The 20,890-nt window shown below is 41.4% G+C and overlaps 1 protein-coding gene across 1 annotated transcript; it reads right to left on the reverse strand.

Annotated features, from left to right (window-relative positions):
• Nucleotides 1-738: 738 nt before the first annotated feature.
• On the reverse strand, nt 739-19,212 carry timp2a (TIMP metallopeptidase inhibitor 2a). The gene is made up of 5 exons (XM_004556634.6): nt 18,789-19,212; nt 8,235-8,335; nt 8,042-8,150; nt 4,472-4,596; nt 739-2,784 (listed from the first exon to the last, which is right to left on the reverse strand). The coding sequence occupies exons 1-5, from the start codon at nt 18,916-18,918 to the stop codon at nt 2,587-2,589; spliced, it is 663 nt and encodes a 220-aa protein (XP_004556691.1). The 5' UTR covers nt 18,919-19,212; the 3' UTR covers nt 739-2,586.
• Nucleotides 19,213-20,890: the final 1,678 nt, after the last annotated feature.

Genomic DNA, 20,890 nt, shown 5'->3' on the forward strand with positions numbered 1-20,890 from the left:
GGACAGACTGATGTGAGCTGATAGGAAGGCAACAACAAGGGTCAGAAACTAACTCCATCATCAAAGATGGAACTGTATCAGTGGTTCAAGCTTCTGCTGGTGGTGTAATGGTGTAGACGTAATTTCCTTGACACACTTAGGACCCCTTAGTATCAACTGAGCATGATTTAAACACCAAAGCCTAGCTGAGTATGGTCACTGACCATGTCCATCCTCCTATGACCACAGCATACCTATCTTCCAATGGCTGCTTCCAGCAAGATAACACAACATGTCACAAAAACAGAAATCATATCAAACTGGCTTCTTGAACATAAGAATGAGTTAACTGTACTCAAACAGCCACCAGCTCTCCATCCAATAGAGCACCTTTGGGATGTACAAATCTGCAGCCGCTGTGCAAAATTCTGAGAAATGTTTCCAGCATCTTGTTGAATCTATGGCATGAAGAATTATAGCAATTCTGAAAGCAAAAGGGCCGACCCAGCACTAGCAAAGTGTAAATAATAAAGTGGCCGTGAGTGTATATATAAAAGCCTTTCATATGGCGCTTGGTTCTTTAAAGTTTATCGGCCGCACATCCACGGCCATTTATAATCACCAGCTGAGTTAACATGTATGTCATTGGACTGTGGGAAGAGGGCGAAATAAACCCACACAGACACAAGCAGGATGTGGTTAGGGTGACACTTACTTGATCTCCCACTTGAGGAGAAATGACAACACACAGGCAGCGTGTACTCTTTGAAACTTGTGGGTTTTTTTATTTGATAATACTGAATACTTTGTCCTTCGCCCGGACTTACACAAAGCATCAAACACATGCACAGTCCTCTATTCACACAAGGAACCCATTTCCCATTTCTCTATACCTTTCTCCAGTTAATCGCTCTCACTCTCACGTTACTCCAGCGCAAGAGGACCTTCGACACTACAGCTAAAGACATCGTAGACAAAGACAGCGAAAACACACGCACGCACACACACTCACAAAAACAAAACAAAAAAAAAAAAAAAACAACCAAACAAAAAAAAGACAGGTATAATAATAACACTGAAAAAAATACAAAGTAATGGAAACTGGAAAGAGTTTACTTTTAAATTATGCCTCTAATACTCCATCATATATATATTTTTTGTTAATGTAGCTTGAGGTTTATAAAACAGCACTGTAAACATTAAGTAACTGCTTTCTAGGACAGCGATAAAGCTTTCATTAATAACTGGAAGGAGCAAGAAAGTCAAAGCTAATATTAAGCGTATAAAGACCTTATTTTTTTATTACTCGTGAAATGAACCGTCTGCAAGAATATATCATGAAAACTGCTGTTTGCATTTACAATCAACAGATAATACAAAGACACTGAAATAACATCCCCGGAGCGCTGTTTTTGTTTCCCTTTCACACATAAAATCTGCAAAAAGATCCCTTTTATCCAAACCTTTCACACATCCACTTTTTTGTTCACTGCAAGTACTACTTTATATGTTATGACAGAGATAGCAAGGGATATGCTCGCGCTTTTTTCTGAATATGAATCACCAAAGCACTCAAAAATGGGCGAAAAATTCTGCACCTGAGGTGGATCTGTCGGTCGGGGCGAACGATAATATCTGTCACATCAGAGTGTTCAGGCTCTTGTCTTTACTGGAACTCATCCTCAAAAAGTGCAAATCTAGTTCTAAAGCAGTAAATAATAATTATTATTATTATCAAGTAACAACAAAAGTATATGCATAGGTTCCTTACAGCTACATAACAAAGAAGAGGGGAGGACGTGAAGAGGAAGAAAGGAGGAGGAAGTGTGAGAAATTTGAGATATTTCTGATTGGCCTCTGGGGCAGTGGAGAGGTGGTGTTTAAATTTAGAGCGCTCATCTTCACGCAGCATAGACTGGTCCAGTGAGGCCAGTGACGGTCGCGAAAATCCCCACCCAAAGAAACCAGAGAAGATCATCGGCCGTGCAAGATGATTCACGATCTTTTTAAAGAAAGCGTGTCGTCGTGTGGGCGTGAAAAAAAGTTCCCGGCGGAGACGATGAGAAAACTGTGAATTAAGAGTGCTCGGAGAGAGAGGGAGACAATCGTTTTAAACAAAATGAAATGAAAAAAAATAATAATAAAGGCAACTTGGAATTTGGCTTTGGAATAAAGAAAACTGGAGGATGAGGTAATAAAAGCAGGAAGATGATGGATAACCAATGGCTGTCTGAATACTGGGAATTGATTGGTGGAGATCAGAGCTGTTAAAAATTGCTTTGAAGGGGCAGGAAGTGCTCTGTCTCACTGAGAATTTTTATCCTCCTGACGCCAGCCTCAGGAGGAAGTTACATCACTTGACCAGTCTATGTCTCATGATGCTGTTTTGTTGTTTTTACAGAGCTGCTGTGTCTGAGAACAACCCCTGAGCCTCTCCAAACATAAAGAGTGGCAAAGGGTTGTTTTCAGACCAGCAGGTCATTTCTGTCACATTAGCTTTGCCTTTTTTTTTTTTTTAAATTATAAAAAAAAAAAAAAATCACTTTATTTCATTGGAATTGTGTACATTTATCTCCGTCAGGCTCTGCGGCGTGCAGTCGCATGTGCTTAGGGGTCCTCGGCATCCAGGAACTCCTTTTTGGGTGGTGCGACGCCGCGGTACCAGGAGCAGGAGCCGTCTGCCCTCTTGACGCAGGCGTAATGGTTGGCTTGGCGACCGTGCACCTGCTTCTCGATCATCAGGTCTGTCCACAGGCACTCCTCAGGAGCCGAGATTTCACAGGGCAGAGAGGGACAGCGCACAATCTGCAGAAACACAGCACAATCCGCTCTTTATGACATCAAACTATCAGAGATGGGTGTCACCTTAAATACCACTGCTGTTAGAAGACCATATCAAATATGCCTTAAGGTCTAATCCTCCAGATTTTCATTAAATCAAGCCTCAGTTTTGCTTCTGAACTTTCAGTGCCAGCATGCTCATATTACCCAACATCTACCAGGAATTTACTGGAAATGTTACAGCATGTAATCTGGAGTCATTTTATCAGCCTGAGTAGCTGTGGTTACACGCACACATTTTTTCCTCCTGACTGCACTCACGTAGATTTAAGATATCAGGGCAACTGTTTACATAAGATTTGACTGTCACGCGGTTTGGTGTTTAGGCAGCCATGTATCAGTAGACATGCTTTCTTTTTGGCATCTCCCTGAAGATGGATAGCCATCACCTGCTCAGTGTCTTCATTATGACGGTTTTAACTCTTTAGAGTTTTAATACAAATAAACTCTCTTCCCAGGGGAAGCTGAGCTTGGAAGCTGCTATTTTTGGAAAAAGCAGAAGTGTATGTTTCCAAAGTTACTTCAACATGGTACAGCCACTCCTGGGAAGTATGTGGCATTGTGTTAAAACACACCTGAATGCTCCAGACCAACAAACTGCCAAAATTCCTATGACCGAAGTAAGAGTGTACTTAGATTGTACCTATATGACCATAGCCAGAGTTTACTGATTTATCTCTCCATTTAAAGAACTTAAGGAAACAGAACAAGCCACTATTTGTGCTTCAAATTCAAAGTCTTCAACTTGTGAAACACTAAGGGGCTTTTATTGTGAAACACCCAAAAACATTTATAACAGATTATTGCCATTTTTAACTTTTAATGAAATAGATCTAATAGATAATTGCCTAAATCATTATTACATCAATAATGAATCATTTGAGACCCTCAAAGTTTTCCATCAGCTGTGTCCTGTAACATTTTGTAGTTCACAAAAAAAAGTTTGCCTGTCTTAAAAGTAGAGCGCCCTCTGTAGGAATTTAGTAAAATGAAAATGCACACCTATAACAATCATTTGCTATGAGATTTGTTAGCATAAGATTGCCTTCTGTTGGTTTTTGAGGTACTGGTTAAGCTAGGTTTTGCCCATGTGCCCAAAAGCACCTTTAAGGGTCGCTAATCAATATATTACTTTGTTCCTATTAAACATCCAAAAAGAGATCAGAGTGAGTACAAGCAATCCCTGTGAGGTGAAAGCTCAAGCTTCAGTTCTTTATACTCTTGCCGGTGTATGACTTCATAGAGAAGAGATAATCATAATATGGTCATCTCAGCGCAGAAGCACAGAAATCCTGCCCACCTGAGCTTCAAACCTTATGTTTGCGAGGCAGCAAAAATGAAGGAAGAGGGCTTACAATGGCTTGTGGATGAGCTACAAGATCACAGATTATTTTGAAAGAATACAATCAGTATAAAAAAATATGGAAGTTGAAAACGTGTAAGACGTTCCTTTTAATCTCTAGAACAATTAATAAAGAAAACAAGTATTCAAGTTACATTTACTGCTCTTGTGTTTATTCCCCTGAATCATGCCTCGTCTTGTTTGCTCTGCTATGTCTGGATGTGTAGTGGAAGAAGTGATTAGCTGTCTTTTTTTTCTCCACGCCACGAGATAAACTGCACATGCGAAGGCGGCCCTCTGCTGCCTTACCTTGCAGTCACAGCCCATCTGGTAGCGCTGGCTGAGGCTCTTCTTCTGGGTGGTGCTCAAGGAGTCCCAGGGCATGATGTAATCACACAAAGTCACATGCATGCTGCCGCTGGCCTCGGCCTTGCCTGTATATAAAAAAAAAAAAGAAAAAGTACACGTGTGACAGACAAACTTCAGACATAACAATATGCATGGTAAACACCACCATCACCAAGGCCAGGGTGCATCAGTATAAATGTTCTGGAAAAAAATCTGAACTTGTAAACATCAGATGACAGATTCGTGGAAAACCACTGATGAAATCTGTTACTTTCCAGACTGGTGCCTGCAGGCGTCAACACGGGCCACCTGTCCTTGTCAAGAGCTTGTGTTTATGTTTCGTGCATAAAGGGGCACCAGTCAAAACAAGCGGATATTTCGAGATGAGATTACAAATCTATGGAGGCTGCACCCTCTCCACTTTGCCACTATCTGTCTGCATAGCAGCTCCCAACACGCATGTCCTCGCAGACGGGACTGACTCACATTTCAATGCAACTCCTCTACTCGTTAACCCTTCGCACTAAAGAAACGATGAATCATTCTGAAAGATGCCCCGGTCAGCAGAAATCTAACTTTCTTTCCCACTGCACAAAGTCCCTACATCTTGAGAAAAGAGAGTCGGGGAGAAAATGCTGGCTTCAGCAGTTCCTCCTCTTACAACTCTCTGTAATTACGGGCCAGTGTTTGCGGGCGCATCTCTGACTGTGATGGAGAAACCAGAGCACGAATGACATCACGATCCTCTGTGTCTCCGCTACTCTGCAAACTGAGTCTCATTCTGACGCTGCGACTGCCTATCTTGCTTTAAAAATCGAAATAACCACCACAGGAAGAAAGCTGTGTCCAGGTATAATTATATTTGATGGGCAACACATTGGTGTGCCTCACAGAAGCTGGCTGGGCCTTTTCTGTTGAGGGTTGCATGTTCTCCTCATTTCCTTCCACAGTCCAGAGACATGAACATCAGGGTACTGGTGATATTAAAGCGGCTGTAGATGTGAATAATTGGCTGTCACTGCCTTATGACAGACTGGTGACCTGTCCAGAGCGTACCAAAGAGGTGAGGAGCTGAGGAAAGGCTGTCGGTGGAGCTGTGGGTGGCCGCATGATATATAACCCACAGAGGGCACCAACCATAAAAACATAAAACCCATCTACTAAGATTTTTTTTGCTTCTGTGATCTGAGTACTCCAACAGACTAAAGATCTACTAGTAACCAACAGACAACTTTGTAGATAACGCGGGTAATGAGCTAATCTAATCAAAACTGGAAATCAGCAGCTCATATTCCCATTAGAGGTGGGAATCACCATACATCCCACGATACGATATTATCACAATACTTAATGCACGATACGATATTATTGCAATTTTTTTTTTATATTTTGCGATATTCAGATTCTGTACATAAAATAAATATTGATAAAGTTTACCTTTATCTAATATCAAAGTCTCACACTCAGTCTTTCTCTCATTTCAGTCAGTTTTATTGTTGACAAACTGAACAGTTTGTATTACAGTCTAGTCCAACTTAACTGAATGCAACCATCTGGTACAATCATAGCTATTCTGAACTATGAAATTTATGAAAACTATGCAGCCCATTCAGCAACTGAAGAATTTGAAAGTAAATTAAAACAAAATATAATTTTACATTAAATAAAAAAAGTTTTAAACTTAATTAAAATAAAACATGTCTTAAATTAACATAAGTAAACTGTCATGTTTATTGCTGCCAAAAAAAAAGTTAAACACATTTGGACAGTGAAGGAATGTCAGGATTCTTGCTCAGAAAAAGGATCAACATGCTCTGAAGTCAGAGCATGTTCCAGTCCACAAAAACCTTTTTTGCAACAAAATATCGATTTCTGCTGTCCCTGTATCGATACATTATTAGCAAACAAAATATCACGATACTACACAGTATCGATTTTTCCCCCCACCCCTAATTCCCATATGCGTCTGCTCTGTTTAGCAATGACTGGAAACACAGAATCAAAGCCATCCATGCTGTCTTTTATCTGCCTGCTTATTTAAAGAGCATTAAAGTACAACACATTATTTAACAGTAAAATATTGTTTCGTTCAAACAAAACTTAAAATTATGTTCTAGAGTCCTTTTTTGTCCAGTATCATTAACTATTTAAATATTAACTGTTAAATATTTCCAATTTTATTCTGCTTATCCAGGGCTGGGGTCTAACCTGGGCTTTTCCTTTGTTGGGACGTCCCCGGTACACTTCACCCAGGAGGGATCCTTGTCATCCTGACCCACCTCAGCTGACTCCTTTCGATGTGGAGGAGTAGCGGTTCAACTCTGAGCCCCTCCCGAATGACTGAACTTCTCGCTCTATATCTAAGCAAGGGGTTGGCCAGTCCCAAAGTGAGAATCATACTAAGCTAAACCAACTAAGGCCTCTGTCAGACAGGCCTAGAGACTCGTCATTGATCCATCAGGGAAAAGTATGCATTTCCTAACCAGTTTCTGAGTGGTTACAAACCAGAAACTGTGACTCTTTAAAGTAAAAGTTGCACCTTTTGAAATGTGTTGGGTAAAATATTTAGGCAGATTTTATTCCATGCAAACTGGGAACAACTGTACTAATCTCCCAGCAACAAAAGCAATTACAAGGGCCTTTGTGGTGGCACACCCTCTTGCTGGAGCAGGAGGAGACTAGGTATGGAAATTGTCAGCTAATGCCCAGCTGTGTTTTGGATTTCTACTATCTCTACAGAAGTTAGAGGTCAGAAGCCTCTAACTTCTGACCCTTTAGCAGCAGAATAAGCAGTTTATCAACTTGTCGCTAACACTGTTTGTCTGTTGTTTGGGCAGTGGGTTTCACAGCTTTTCCTCTAAAGACAAGCAGCTGCCTGCTGTGGCTGACAGCGGTGCTATTGAGACACTGACGCCAAAGCCAAACTGTAACGCTGTGGTCAGAAAGGTAAACAATTGGCTGAAATTTGTTGCTCTGAGTTTAGAAGGTTTGTTCACCACTTCAAGTTACTCTGTTGACTTTAAGGCAGTCACGTGATGTGCTGTTAGTGTTAAATAATGAATACAGCTGGTTTCAGTTTACAAATTTTGAAAAAATGACGCAGATGTTATGCAGATGTAAACAGTCACTAAGGCATAAAATACCTCAGGAGCTTAAGCTGTACCACAACAGACAAGGTCCCTCCCAGTCTCCACAGGATTTAGCCAGCAGAGTATCATTACCTATAATAACATAAACAGCTGCTCCACCAACATGCAAAATTGCCCACTACTCTTTATCCGATCTCAGGTTTGTCTGCCCGGCTGTTTGCACCTGCAGGACCATATCTGATTATCTGTTTGCATGTTCTGTGCTGTGCTTCTCTCTGTCTGTGCATTCTTTCACTTTTTGTTTTATATAATGATGTATACAAACTATACATCATTATACCTATCCCTCCGACAACAGCAGCTTCTTTTCCACAAGCTAGCTGAGATTATCAAATTTCATTTGCAGTATTATTTCCGGGAGACAGGGGATATTCACACAAACCTGAGATCAGATACTCCTTCTTGCCGGTGGCATCAAGGGTGACGCCACAAACGGCGGACACGGGAGCAGTGAAGACAGATTCGATGTCCTGGGTAGGTCCCTTGAACATCTGAAAATTAAACACAGTGCACAGGGTATTAATAGCGGACTCAATGTCAAACCTTTTTGGCTAAAACAGTGAGGATATTCTTACCTTGATCTGTTTGACCTCATACTGGATCCTCTTGATGGGGTTCCCATAGATGTCGTTCCCAGAATCCACTTCTCTCTCTCCCACCACCTTTGCTCGAATCACTGGTTGGGAAACACAGAAACACGGCGTTAGAGGCTGCAGGAATTCATTGCATTTACTCACTGAAGCTTTCATTGTCTTTCATACCAATGAACAAAAGAGTAGAAACAAAAAAAGTCAAAATGATTCCCACTAAAAACGATAAAAAGGGAAACCTGCTAATGTTTGTTGGGTAATGGCTAAAACTTTGGATGCAGGCCCCATAAGCCCCCATACTGTAATTGGTGTTCGTCTGCATGTCCACCAATTAGGTCAAAAAGTAAATGAACGAAACTAACTCCCCCCTAATTAAGTTAAAGTAACTCACAAATGAAGCAAAAGGTTAAACAAAAGGTTAACAACTATGTTACAAAATATCAGTTTCCTTTAATCAAAGCTGAAATTTACGAGTTTGTAAACAAACAAATGCATTTCGACAGGAATCACCCCATCACTGATTTAGCAACTGTAAACCATCTGTAACTTAAAGGGACCTACTATGCTTCTACTTGTTTTCAGTTTTACATACACTGTTACATGGCGTTAAACATGGCCAAAGTTTCGAATAACGAGAACAGTTCGTGTACAAATAATGTCTGTGATCAATGTTCACACGTCAGCCTGCTCTAAACACACAGTTTAGCATAGTTTTTTCTACTTGTAGTTCTGTGTGATGTCACTGAGAGCAGACATCCCTAATATGCTGATGTGCTGAGGTGTGTTGATCAAATCTTCTACTTGTGAGGAATAGCCGCCTGGACAAAGAGGCTTAAAAGGAGGCGTAAAGGGGTGTCCCTAAAGGACATGATTAAATTCAGTTGTAGTATATACAGCATCAAATCACAACAACGGTTTCCTCGAGGTACTTTATGCTGTAAGGTAAAGACTACAATAATACAGAGAAAACGCCAACAATCCCAACACCTTATCAGTGAGCAGCTGGTGAGAGTGAGAGTGCACCCAGTACACAGGAAATAATGACATACCCTATAAATAAATACATTAGTTTCCAGAGTTATAAATGTGAGGCTTATGAATACTGATATCTCAACCTTAATAGTACAGTATACATTATAAATTGGCTAATCCATCATAAATTTATTATGTCTTTTGTAGGGCTGTGTGATATGACCAAAATCTCATATCCCGATATAAGAATTCTATCGTCCCGATAACGATATAAATCACAAAAATGTAACATTTTCTGTAAATTCTGTGAATCTCGTGCAGCTCGTCTTGCGGGAAGCGTTTCCTGATGCACGTCATGTAGCTGGAGTAGAGTGTTTTAACAGACAAAAGTTGTAACAGCCGCCGTTTTCTTTGTGAGTATTTATTACACGGCGTGCTGCGGGGAAAAGCCTGTTCTAACGTTTGAGTCTAAGGTTTATTTTTTAGCACCTGACGGCTCTTTTTTACTTCTCATCCGTAAATAATCTGCTCTTTCACGTGATTCAGTTTATTTTGAAAAGTCTCAACAGGATCTTGAGCTTTATTGTGAAAGGTTTATGTGGAACATAAACAAGCGGACACACGATGCTGTTACCGTCGTTGTTGCTAACCACAACGCATAAAAACAGGCGCTTGTCCGTCCGTAGTGTGGTTATATTAAATACAAGAGAGAACTTTAAGAAATTAATATAGCCACTACACTGACCATCCAAACAAAAAAATATTGCCGTAAACAGTTTATTTTGCGACACCACGAAACAAACGATAGCGTAAAATGAAACGATAGACGTTTTTATATCGTCATCCGATATATATCGTTATATCGAACAGCCCTAGTCTTTTGTTTTTTTCCGCAGCATTTCATCCAATTTTTCTGCTTGTTATTACAAATGAACAAAAGTGAAACCCATAATTACGTTGACTCCCATACAATGTAACACTGCATAATGGCTATGTTCAAAATCTGGCCCTATTTATTATAAAATGCACTACATTTATAATAAGTCCAGATACATGACAGTCATTTTACTTGACTCATAAAAATTTGTCACTGGTCTCAAAAAAACAAAACAAAACAAAGCAGCTGAAAATGTTCACCGCCTACAGAATTAGAGGCCAAAATCAGCATTGCACAGCTCTGATATTCTGAATATTCTGGATACAGAAAGTAAAGGGCAGGTACTTTGGGCAGGTACTTTGTTTGTACCTGCCAAGGACTTTGACTAATAAATAACTGAGCAACACAATCAGCTGCCTCTCCAGAGAGTGTCTCATCCCGTGGATGAACTTCACTGTTTTGCTCTGCAGCAGGGAATCTTACTTTTCCATCTACTGCAGTGACAAATGATGCAGTTGAAGAAAAAAAGCATTCAGAGTGAAGACATCGATGACCTTGTCAGCTTGCTGGTGATAAAATACTGTTAGGTAGGTTAGGAGCGACTAGACTTTCAAAATAACAGTTGCTAGCAAATCATTTTTGGATGGTGTTCTCTCAGACAGACAAAAAAATAGAATTGAAATAACTCTGGTACATTGGTGGTCATTATTATACCTCTGTTACCCGCCTAAGTAGGGTCTATGTGTGGAAAACACTGCTTATGACTCCACATCACAGGCTAAAAAAAAAGCCCAAACCACCCATCGAGCTGCCTTAAAGTCTCATCCAAACACCACAACAAAATGAATTTTAGCATCTAAAGTGGTCCAGTCAATGAAAACCCAACCAGAAGTCGCCATCAGCCAACATTAGAGGAGGGACAGACACATGACTTGGCGTGCAGCACAAACCTTCCTGCTTCAAAACATGACCAGGGAAACCATCACAGGACAAGAGCTGAGGATTAAGAATACAACTTGAAAGCTGATATACTGAGAAGGACTTGGCCAGAGGTTTGTTTCTCACCATGCGTGTGTGTTTGTGCGCGCGTGTGTGTATTTTAACGGCCTGACTGACTTCAAGCTTCAACTATGCTTAGGGCATTTATTCAGAATGGAAAATATGAGCAATACAGGGGGGAAAAAAACATAAAGTAAGCAGGAACAGAGGACACACACACACACACACACACACATCTATAAACACACATACAGTCGACTGCTGCTGCTCTTACACCCTCGGGTTCAGTTTATGGCTTAGAGCAGATACAAATATGGAGGTTCACAGCTCCCAGAGTTAATAGTGTCTCTTTCTTTCTCCTTCTTTTTTAGTCTTACTAAACATGGTACTAAACTCTGTACAGAACAATCATTTAGTCTAAAAAATGTCCAGAAAGTGAAAATGATACAATGATAACATGTGATGTAAATTATTGTTAAATCCATCTCATTATTAATTCAGCTAGTAATTCAGCGGCCAGCCAAAATAATACCTGCCCTCTTTAAATAAACATGTACACATGTCCAAAATAACACTGCGTTTCCTATAAACACTTCTCCCCATAGCAACCGGTGGTTGTCAACCAATCTTTAGCCTTTTGTGACTGGTGTTGAAATAATTCATACTGAAAAAAAAACAACTACATATATAAAAGGTTCACTGGTAAAGACAGAGACTAAAAGCAGAGTTAAGGAGCCTTTACAATGGTTTTTCGTATGAAAAAAGTCGTGGCAACAACACATGTGGGCTGTTTTTTGGGTGTCTGTGAATCATAAAATTTTTAAATATTTTATCTATACCTCTACTAATAAAAAAGTATTACATTGTTTTAAAATTGGATTGGATTTAAATACATTTAGTCCTCACATCATGAGAACTGCCTGCACGTAATGCAGCTTTTTTCCCCTCACCTAATATCATTCAGATCATGCAGTGTGTCTGTATCGTTAAGGCTGCACTTTACCGTTTGACTAACTATTTCAGGCTGTTTGTTAATGTGTAAATATAACACTAGGCTGACGAAATACATCTGCCAATTTAACCATCATAGTTAAGATGTAGCTAAGATCTCAAATGTTCAACATTCATCCATATTTAGTCCTCAGAGCGAGTCGATTTAGGCTCAGATGGCCGTTGGGCTTGCAGTACATTGGTAAAAATCCTGAAGAAGATGATGAAGAAATCGTTGCAAAACAGCCTCCTCGGCTTACAGATGCGCATTTGGACCGTTTTCTTAATCTCAACAACACTTTAATTGGACCTGACTGCTAATTTTGAACTGACACCATGTTTACATGAAAGCAGTGTATTACTTTGTAATGTGAGGCTGTTCTTAAAGCACACTTAGATTGATAGTATGATCACCTTGCTTGATATATAGCCTGAAAACGTAGGCTGTTATCTTCATATTACGCCTCTTAATGAGGACCAGATTTGATCTGAATATTAGATTTAAAGGGTGATATAAACTAATTGCTGTTATTATTACGGCTATTGTTGTGTTTACATGTTTTTATAATGTCTCTATGTGGCAATAAAGTAGGGCTGGGCGATATGACCCAAAATTCATATCTCGATATTTTTTAGCTAGATGGCGATATAAGATATATATCTCGATATTTTTTTTAAAGCCATAAGTTAAGAACAAAAAGAGAGTTCTTAGTCACACTGTGTCCCAGATGTCACACGGGCACTTTTATTTACATACAGCGTAGATGTACATGAAGAAATTACTCAAAAATAAATTATCAGCATTTATTAAATAATCATGGTCCATAAATAAAAGAAAACAATGTTGTTTTTGTGCATAACAAAAAGCTCACAATTGTGCAGTCAAAATGTAAACTAATAGACGCTGAGCATAATAACAAAGAGACAGATTTCACAGCTGCACCACGTCTCTGAACAGGTGCCATTTGTGGTCCTTATACACACACAGTACGTATCACTCCGCGAGGCTCCTCCTCGGTAGCCGTAATGCTCCGACAATCCATCAAGCGGTGCAGCTCCGTAGCTTAGCAAAGTCATATTAAAACATTTTTTGACAGATTGCTGAGCGCTGTGTACCACATAAAATCGGTTCGCGGTCAGTAAGCACAACCAGAATTCATACATAAGGCGCACTGTCGATTTTTTGAGAAAATGAAAGGATTTTAGGCCGTGCAGCCCTTCCGGGCTGCATGTCGTTAGAGCGGTTAGCTCGCTAACACGTTGACGCCGTCCAGCCCCACGCACGGGGTGATCCGCAGTAACTCGCTAATGCTGGGCTTACACTGTGCGATTTTTGGCCCATTTTGAGCCGATTTTTGAGTCGTGCGACCGTTTTGGCGATCGGCCCGATTTTGGCCTTCATCGTGCGTCGTGCATCGTGTAGTATACGTGGGGTAACGAGAAGCGATTAACACCTCACGACCAGCTCCCGATCATCAATCGCTTGGTCGCGAGGATTTCAAACAGGTTTGAAATCCTCACGACCGTCGTGAGGGCGTCACCGTAGTTTCTCACACTGCGCACGCGCAAACACAAATGTCAGCGAAAAAGACGGCGCAGCACAGCAGTGTAGCGTGTGATGTGGACACAAGCGATGGAGGCACAACTTGTAGAACTTTGGAAAGCTCATCCGAGCCTTTTCGATGTGGCATCACAAAATTATCACGACCACAACAACCGTGGAAATAGTTGGATCTACACTACTGCTCAATCACAGCTGCCTGATCAATGTTTTTCATTAGCAATTTAGCAAAGTTGATGGTGGTGGTGGTGTGTCTGTGTGAGTGAAAGACAGAGAGGGAGAGCGAGCGACAGAATTTCTGTTATAACCTTCATTTTATGGACGCACAGTGTGAGCACTCGGGTCGCATCAGAGCATCGGGCGGTATAGTGTGAGACCTGCATCGTGACCTATGAACTTCTAACCCCTGCGAGTCAATCGTACAGTTTGAGCAGGAGCTGAATCGCGCGACTGAAAAAAATCGCACAGTGTCTGCCCAGCATAACGGAGATTTTCCGCTTTCATCTTGTTATTGCCTGCAGGTGAAGCTATGGGGGAGGGGGAGTTGTGTTCAGTGAAGGAGAGGCGAGGCCGAGTAACGTTACGTAGAGACAAAAGTGGACGAAAGAGAGGCAAACCTGCGCCCAGCCCTACAATAAAGGTTTTAGTAACAAAGTAACAAGAAAAACCTAAAGGCTAAATTACAGAACAGGTTTTAATTTACCAGGATTAACAAAGAAGAAGATGAAAGGTTTAAGAACAAATCTTCTTCAGAAGAATGAATCTGTTTTTTTAAATCAGCACCATGAGCACAAACATACTACTTTTTAAGGTTTCTTTTTTTTTAGAGAAACCAAGTTCCCCAGAATCAAACCCCCACATTTTAGTTGCACTTTGATGGTTATGCAAATGTTCAGCTGCAGCAGCCAGAGCACGCACACACACACACACACACGCACACACACAAACACACGGCAGTATACCTGTTTGGCACTCGCTCCTGCATTCCTCCCAGTTTTTCCGCTCTCATTTCCTGACCTCATTCTGAGCCACAAACTAATGAGCAAAGAATCAGCAGCAGGACACAATACTGAGAGGAAATTACCCTGTTATTCACAACAGATTGCTGTTATGGGAGCTTATCTGTCTCCCTCAGTGTTGCAGACATGTTTACTTCTCAGTTAGTTTCTCCCCTTCAATAAAGCCAGAGCGGATCATCCTGTGCAGTCTAAACAGTGTGTTGCAGAGGCGGCAGACTACTCAGCACGATGCTAAAACAGCATGACTACCACGAGCCTGCAGGCAGCAGTTTCACCGCAGGTTGATCCAAAAGTCATCCGATCAGCAGCACTCAATCAGCAGCCATAAACCACCAACTGACCCACATTTCAAACGGTCCCCTACCGTCAGACCGGGACGACACATAATGACTTCTACATACATATTAGTTGCACTACGAAATGTTTTCCATGCAAACCCCCATATGAACGCACACACCACATCCTAAGTGCCCCCCGATTCGTTCCACTGCATGACTGTCCATTTCTTTTTTCATACGCCAGTGACCACCAAATCATCCCTGACTCTCTTGGTATGGTTTGTTCAGCTCCAGGCGTATGTGAGCCTTCTGTTTAACCTGTCATTTGAACAGAAACAAACCGCCCTCAAACACAATTCAGCCGGCACCTCTGGTTACACCTGCATGAAGACCTGAAGGCTCTGGTTTACCCTGACACAGTTACCGGAGCTGACATGACGGTGATCGAGTCAGCATGAAAAGGATGAGCTGGGGTGGAGGTGGGTTGCAAAGCAGCTTGCAGGGAAAGAAGTAATTGTTTGTCCAAACACCCCACCTTATATTGGATTTGCCAATAAAATGCATAGAAGTGGATCAGCTGAAGATGAAATCAGAGAGCCAAGCTTGACTTGACCTGCCTGAAGTAACAATTTGCAAACACATTGAAACGTGGTGAACTCCTCAGCGCTTTTGCCATTAAATCCTAATTGTTTCAGCATGCAACGTATGATGTATGTGCTGAACCAACACTGTACACCTCTCCAGGTGAGCCTGAAGCTATTTATTAGCGTTTCCTCCCCCACAGGCTGCAGAAGCCTTTGTAAAATCCTCCTCTTGATTTTCTTCCTAGCTCTATAGTTTTGTGATGATGAAACCTCTGCTTAACATCACAGACTGTTGACACAGGGTTTTAAAGATAATCCAAACATGCTTTTAGAAGAAAAAGTAAATAACAGAAATACTACTGTTGTCCCTCAGAACACTTTTTGTTCATGAAAGGGACAAAGAAGAATGGAAAGCTTATGGGAAAAAAACGGTATAAACCATCCAAATCCAGGTACTTAAGGTTGGTTTGGAAAACTCATAAAAGGCCTTTACTTTTCCGAACTGATCTCCAGTACCTGGATTTGGATGTTTTATTCAGTTTTTGGGTCATGAGCTTTCCATTTTTCTTTGGCAATTGATGTGTTTGGTAAAAGCATCTTGCACAGCTCAGACAGCTCCGTTGCTATCGTGAAAAAATGAAGAAATACAGTTAGAACAATTACACCTTTTTGTCCAGCAAAAGCACCTAAGACAGAAACAGTTCAATCAGGTACTGTGAACACTCCAAAAATGAGACACTTGACTTTATTTTTATTAGGTTTGCAATCATAGCAGCAAAATGTGGTTCAGGCTGACATCTGCCTTGTTAGCGCTTATCAGCTAATCAGTAAATCAGAAGATATTTATGAAAGGCTCTGGCTGGAGTTCATCTTTCGTGCACATCGATGTCACATTAGCTACATATTTAGAATAGGTGTGGTGAAGATAAACCAACTTAGTCACTTTACAGCAAATATTTCTTTGTTTCCCTGTCGCTACAGGCAAACGACGTCAGGAAAAACAAACCATCTGTACCAGCTTTATTTTACACGTCACTGTTTTCTACAATCGGTGCTCATTTTTACTTCATTTGAAATTTTTGACATTATTACGTCTGTATTGATAGTTTAACTGTAAAGTTTTTATGCTATACTTTATGCATTTTTTTGTCTTTGAATCTTTTACATTTTTGGAGTGATAATAATTGTTATCAAGGCTGTATAAACAACCATATTATAGGACTTTTGTCATTTAATTTTTTTAGCCCAAGTTTCTTATTAACTATCCTCCAAAGGAGTGCCATTATATTTCTTTTTTAGTGACATGTGTTGGGGATGTTTCTGTATTTCCATGAAAGGACGTGTACACGTGCTGTCATCCACGCCATGTCCACTGCTGAGATCGGTGACTCTGATCTCTCAGACCGCTGACCAGAGTGAGCTAAACTGGGAAAGGGTGAGGGAAGTTCCCCTTTATGGGCAACGGATTTATATGAAAAGAGGATGTTTGTCGCGTTTGTGTGTGTGCGATTGTACCGTGGGTGCATGACACTGCACGATTTTTATGGCTTGTGGTCTGACCTAGAATATCACTTTGACTGGAAAACAGAAGATGACACACACAAACACACAGCTGGTTCCCGCCTATGTGGTATGTGTATCAACAAGCAAGGAGTGGGATCCCATTCCACCAAAACAAATCCCAATTGTCAGACTGCGCAACTTTTGACAATGTCACTTTGTTGCTGCCTACATGCACATTTCAGCCAACTCTCATCCGACACAGCCCGCCCTTCACAAGCCCTCAAAACCCATTCCACCCCTTCTTCACCTCTTCCTCTGCAGTGTTTCATCTAGATGTTTCTGGGCTGGACAGTGACATCGACCATTGTTGCCGTTTGCGTGCATCCTCCCCCAGCTGTGACAAAAGCTTTCCTGACTCACAGATGCTTTAAAAAAAGACAAACAATTGGAACACCTTGCCTCTGAGACATCCTGTCTGCAAGACCTGCCAACTCAGCAAGAGATTGAGTCACACCTCAAAATAGAGCTGTCAATTTGCAATAAGGAATTACAAGGATGCACATCTTACCAGCACAGACTCAAAAGTAAAATGCAGGATGAAAAAAAACAAAACATCTTCAGCTTTCTTCTTCTCATTCATCCCATGCATATTTGAACTTGCACTGTGACTTTTATTGTTTTTCCCCTCTAAACACACTCTGAACTGACAGCCAGATGTCATCCGAGCCAGTGTGTCTGTGTGTGTCAGTCTACCGTGCATGGCGGCAGGCCTTTAGTTGTCTATCTGGGGTGTGAAAGAGTGTGTACAAGTGTGTGTCCGTACACTGCATCGGAGCAAAGTTGGGAAAACCCCAGAAACATTCCTGTAATTCCTCTCAGCACCACCCCATGCAGGAAGAAACTGGACAGGAATGGAAATTTAAAAAGGAAAAAAAAGGAGTGAGGGAGGAAAGCTCGTGGTGTGACATATTCTGCGGTTGAGATTCAATCCCCCCCCCCCCCACACACACACACAAACCCGTTAAATTTCTCCCTCACTTTCCCCATCCCTTGTCCTCTCTTCAGCTCGCTCCCTCCTTGTCTCTTTTCCCTCTCTGGTGCCACGTTGCCCTGCAAAATGCAGGCGACGCCGCTTCGTCCCGAGGCTGCTGAGGGTGAAGCTCGGTAAGCAAACACTCCCAGAGCAGAGGCTTTGGGTTCACACAGATGATCTCAAACTGCTTCCAGTCTCTTAGCTCTCACGCTAACAGAGTGGAGGTACACCCTTTGAGTTTGTATAAAGTGGATTTTGGGGGAGATTTAAACCACAAAGTTCATTAAGGTCATCATTAACTTATCAATAAGTGTCACAAATGCACTCCTAACTCCTCACAGTGTTGCAGAGCAGAACATTATGGGGATCTGACCTGAGTGTGTTTCTATTTTTAAAAATAATACATCTGAAAGAAGACATTTTGGAGGTCTAACATTATCAACATGACATGGCAAAAAATATGACAATGTGATCTGTAAGTGTAGAGCCGAATGTAGTGCAAACTGTCTGGGCCATGGCCTTGCGGAGCAACACCCCTACCACCACCAGCAGCACCTTCAGGCTTTCCAGGGTTTCCAGCAGCTTAGTTGAGTCCATTCAACCGTGGCCAGAGGATGGGCTAGTTAGCTGTGCAGGAGCCTGGCTCACTGCACGAGAGGCCAGGTAAACATAAACAACAACAACATAAACAACAACAGGAGTAGACCCCGCGGCTGGACTCACCTACGTCGGCGTTGCAGAACGCCTGTTGCGGATGTACCGGAGCGCAGCTGCACGCTTCCACGAGCTCCTCCGCCCGCCACAGGACCAGCAGCGCGAGCGTGCAAAGGATGCCGTTAACGGAAAACGGCATCGTGGTAAACACTGATGGCGATGTTTTTCAGCTCCTGCGTGGATGTTGTGCTCTGCGCAGATGCGTTGCAGTGTGGCTCCAGCGGCAGCGTCCCCTCTCCGTCGTTTTTCTAACGACACACACGTCAACGACAACACACGGGCGCGCGCCCAGCTCCAGGTAAAAAGGTGAAGTTACACGGTGCGTTTGGTGCCCTCCGGATTTCCCCCGACTTTCCGTTTTCTGCAGCTGTCTGTCTGTCTGGACTGTTTTTGTTTCAAGGCGTTTTATAAAGCTGGCCGTGCGACTCCTCCCCCCAGCGCAGGGTGGTCCTGCAGAGGGCGCTGAGTGCTCAGTCGGACCCACCGGACATTTGGATAGGGTCCCAAAGGAAATTTGAAAAATATTGCCCCTGCGCCCTCATAATATCATAATACACGGTATTGGTTGAAAAGTGGGCCTGCACTCGAGTGTAAAGCTGAAAAATTGTTGCAACAAGTATTTAGACAGAAAGAAAATAATATAAAATCATTAAACTTGTATTACTGGATACAAGGTTGTGATAGTTCACACAAACTAATCTAAAAATCTAAAAGTGACATGGAAAAAAAGGTTTTACTTAAGTAGAGCTTATCAATTCCAAAAAGATTAAAAAAAAGTTTGGGTGCTGTGGAAAATATGTATAATCTCACAAACTCATATTTTATGCACATAGGATTACAGAAAACATATCAAATGTCTCATGGAAAGTAGTAGCTCATTTTGATTCCGTTGGCAGTTGCCAATAAAAGGCTTAAAAACTAAGTGGGATTAAGAGGAAACTGTTGGAGGAATGCTTTGCAACTAATTAGGGTTGTTGGCAACAGGTCTCTAACATGACTGGGTATTTAAAAAAAAAAAGCTTTACAGAGAGTTTCTCAGAATTAGAGGTGGACAGATGTTCACTGTTCTTCAAAAAACAAAATGTGGAGCACGTTCAGAATAATGCTCCTCAGTGCAAAATTGTGAAGACTTTAAATATCTCCTGATCTGAAGTGCAAAATATCATTCAGATTCAGAAAATCTGGAGAAATCTCTGTGCGCATCAGACGAGGCTAAAAATCAGTATTGGATGTCTGTACTGTTCAAGTCTATATGCAACAATAAATTAAAAACAGGGATGATTCTGTCATGCAAATCACTGCATGGGCTCAGGAACAGATGCAGGTTGGAGTCCTCACAAAGCTCATTTTAAATGGACTAAAGTGAAGTAGAAAACTGTTAATATTATTTCTGGTTTGTTAATAATGCTCAGTTCAAAAACCTGCATCTGTGATGGTATGGGGGTGCGTTAGTGCCCATGGAACTGGCATCTTACACATCTAGAAAGGCATCATCAGTGCTGAAAGGCTTATACAGATTTAAGAGTAACATATCCAGATGTCTGTTCCAGGGAAAGCTTTCCATCTTTCAGTATGACAATGCTAAAATGCATACTGCAGCCATAACAATAGCACAACTTCATAGTAGAAGAGTCAGAGAGCTGAACTTTACTGTCTCATTTTAAACGTGTGATGTTTTCTTTGTTCTGTTGTGAATAAAATATGGACTTATGAGTTTTTACAAACGGTATTTTGTTTTTATTTACATTTTACTGAGCGTCCCAAATGTTTGTAATAATACTTTTTGTAATAATTTTACTCTTTAGTCACAAAGATCATTTTAGGCTTTGTGATTTTCAAACACAAACTAAACTGAAACAAATACACTGATTCTGTAAACTAAGGATCTATGGAGGAGTCAGGCAGGAGAAAAGGGGAAAACCACAGAGAAGATTCATGGATGTAGTGAAGAAGGACGTGCACAGTGTTACAGACGAGTGACAGGGTGAGATGGAGGCTTACGATCCACTGCAGCGACACCTAAAGGCAGCAGCCGCAAGAAGAAGAAGTCTGTTTGTGTATCTTTGCACTCCTTGATCCTCTCTTTGCTTTCCCACCAACTCAATCGGCTC

Source organism: Maylandia zebra, linkage group LG8 (assembly GCF_041146795.1).
Source record: "Maylandia zebra isolate NMK-2024a linkage group LG8, Mzebra_GT3a, whole genome shotgun sequence".
Classification (NCBI taxonomy): domain Eukaryota; kingdom Metazoa; phylum Chordata; class Actinopteri; order Cichliformes; family Cichlidae; genus Maylandia; species Maylandia zebra.

What these genes read in the sequence shown, in the direction of transcription:
- timp2a (XM_004556634.6), bottom strand. Translation starts at nt 18,918, where the DNA reads ATGCCGTTTTCCGTTAACGGCATCCTTTGCACGCTCGCGCTGCTGGTC. An exon ending in GTTCTGCAACGCCGACGTAG is followed by an intron (nt 8,336 to 18,788) that starts GTGAGTCCAGCC and finishes TTTCCCAACCAG; the next exon opens with TGATTCGAGCAAAGGTGGTG. An exon ending in GAAGGAGTATCTGATCTCAG is followed by an intron (nt 4,597 to 8,041) that starts GTTTGTGTGAAT and finishes TTTTATATACAG; the next exon opens with GCAAGGCCGAGGCCAGCGGC.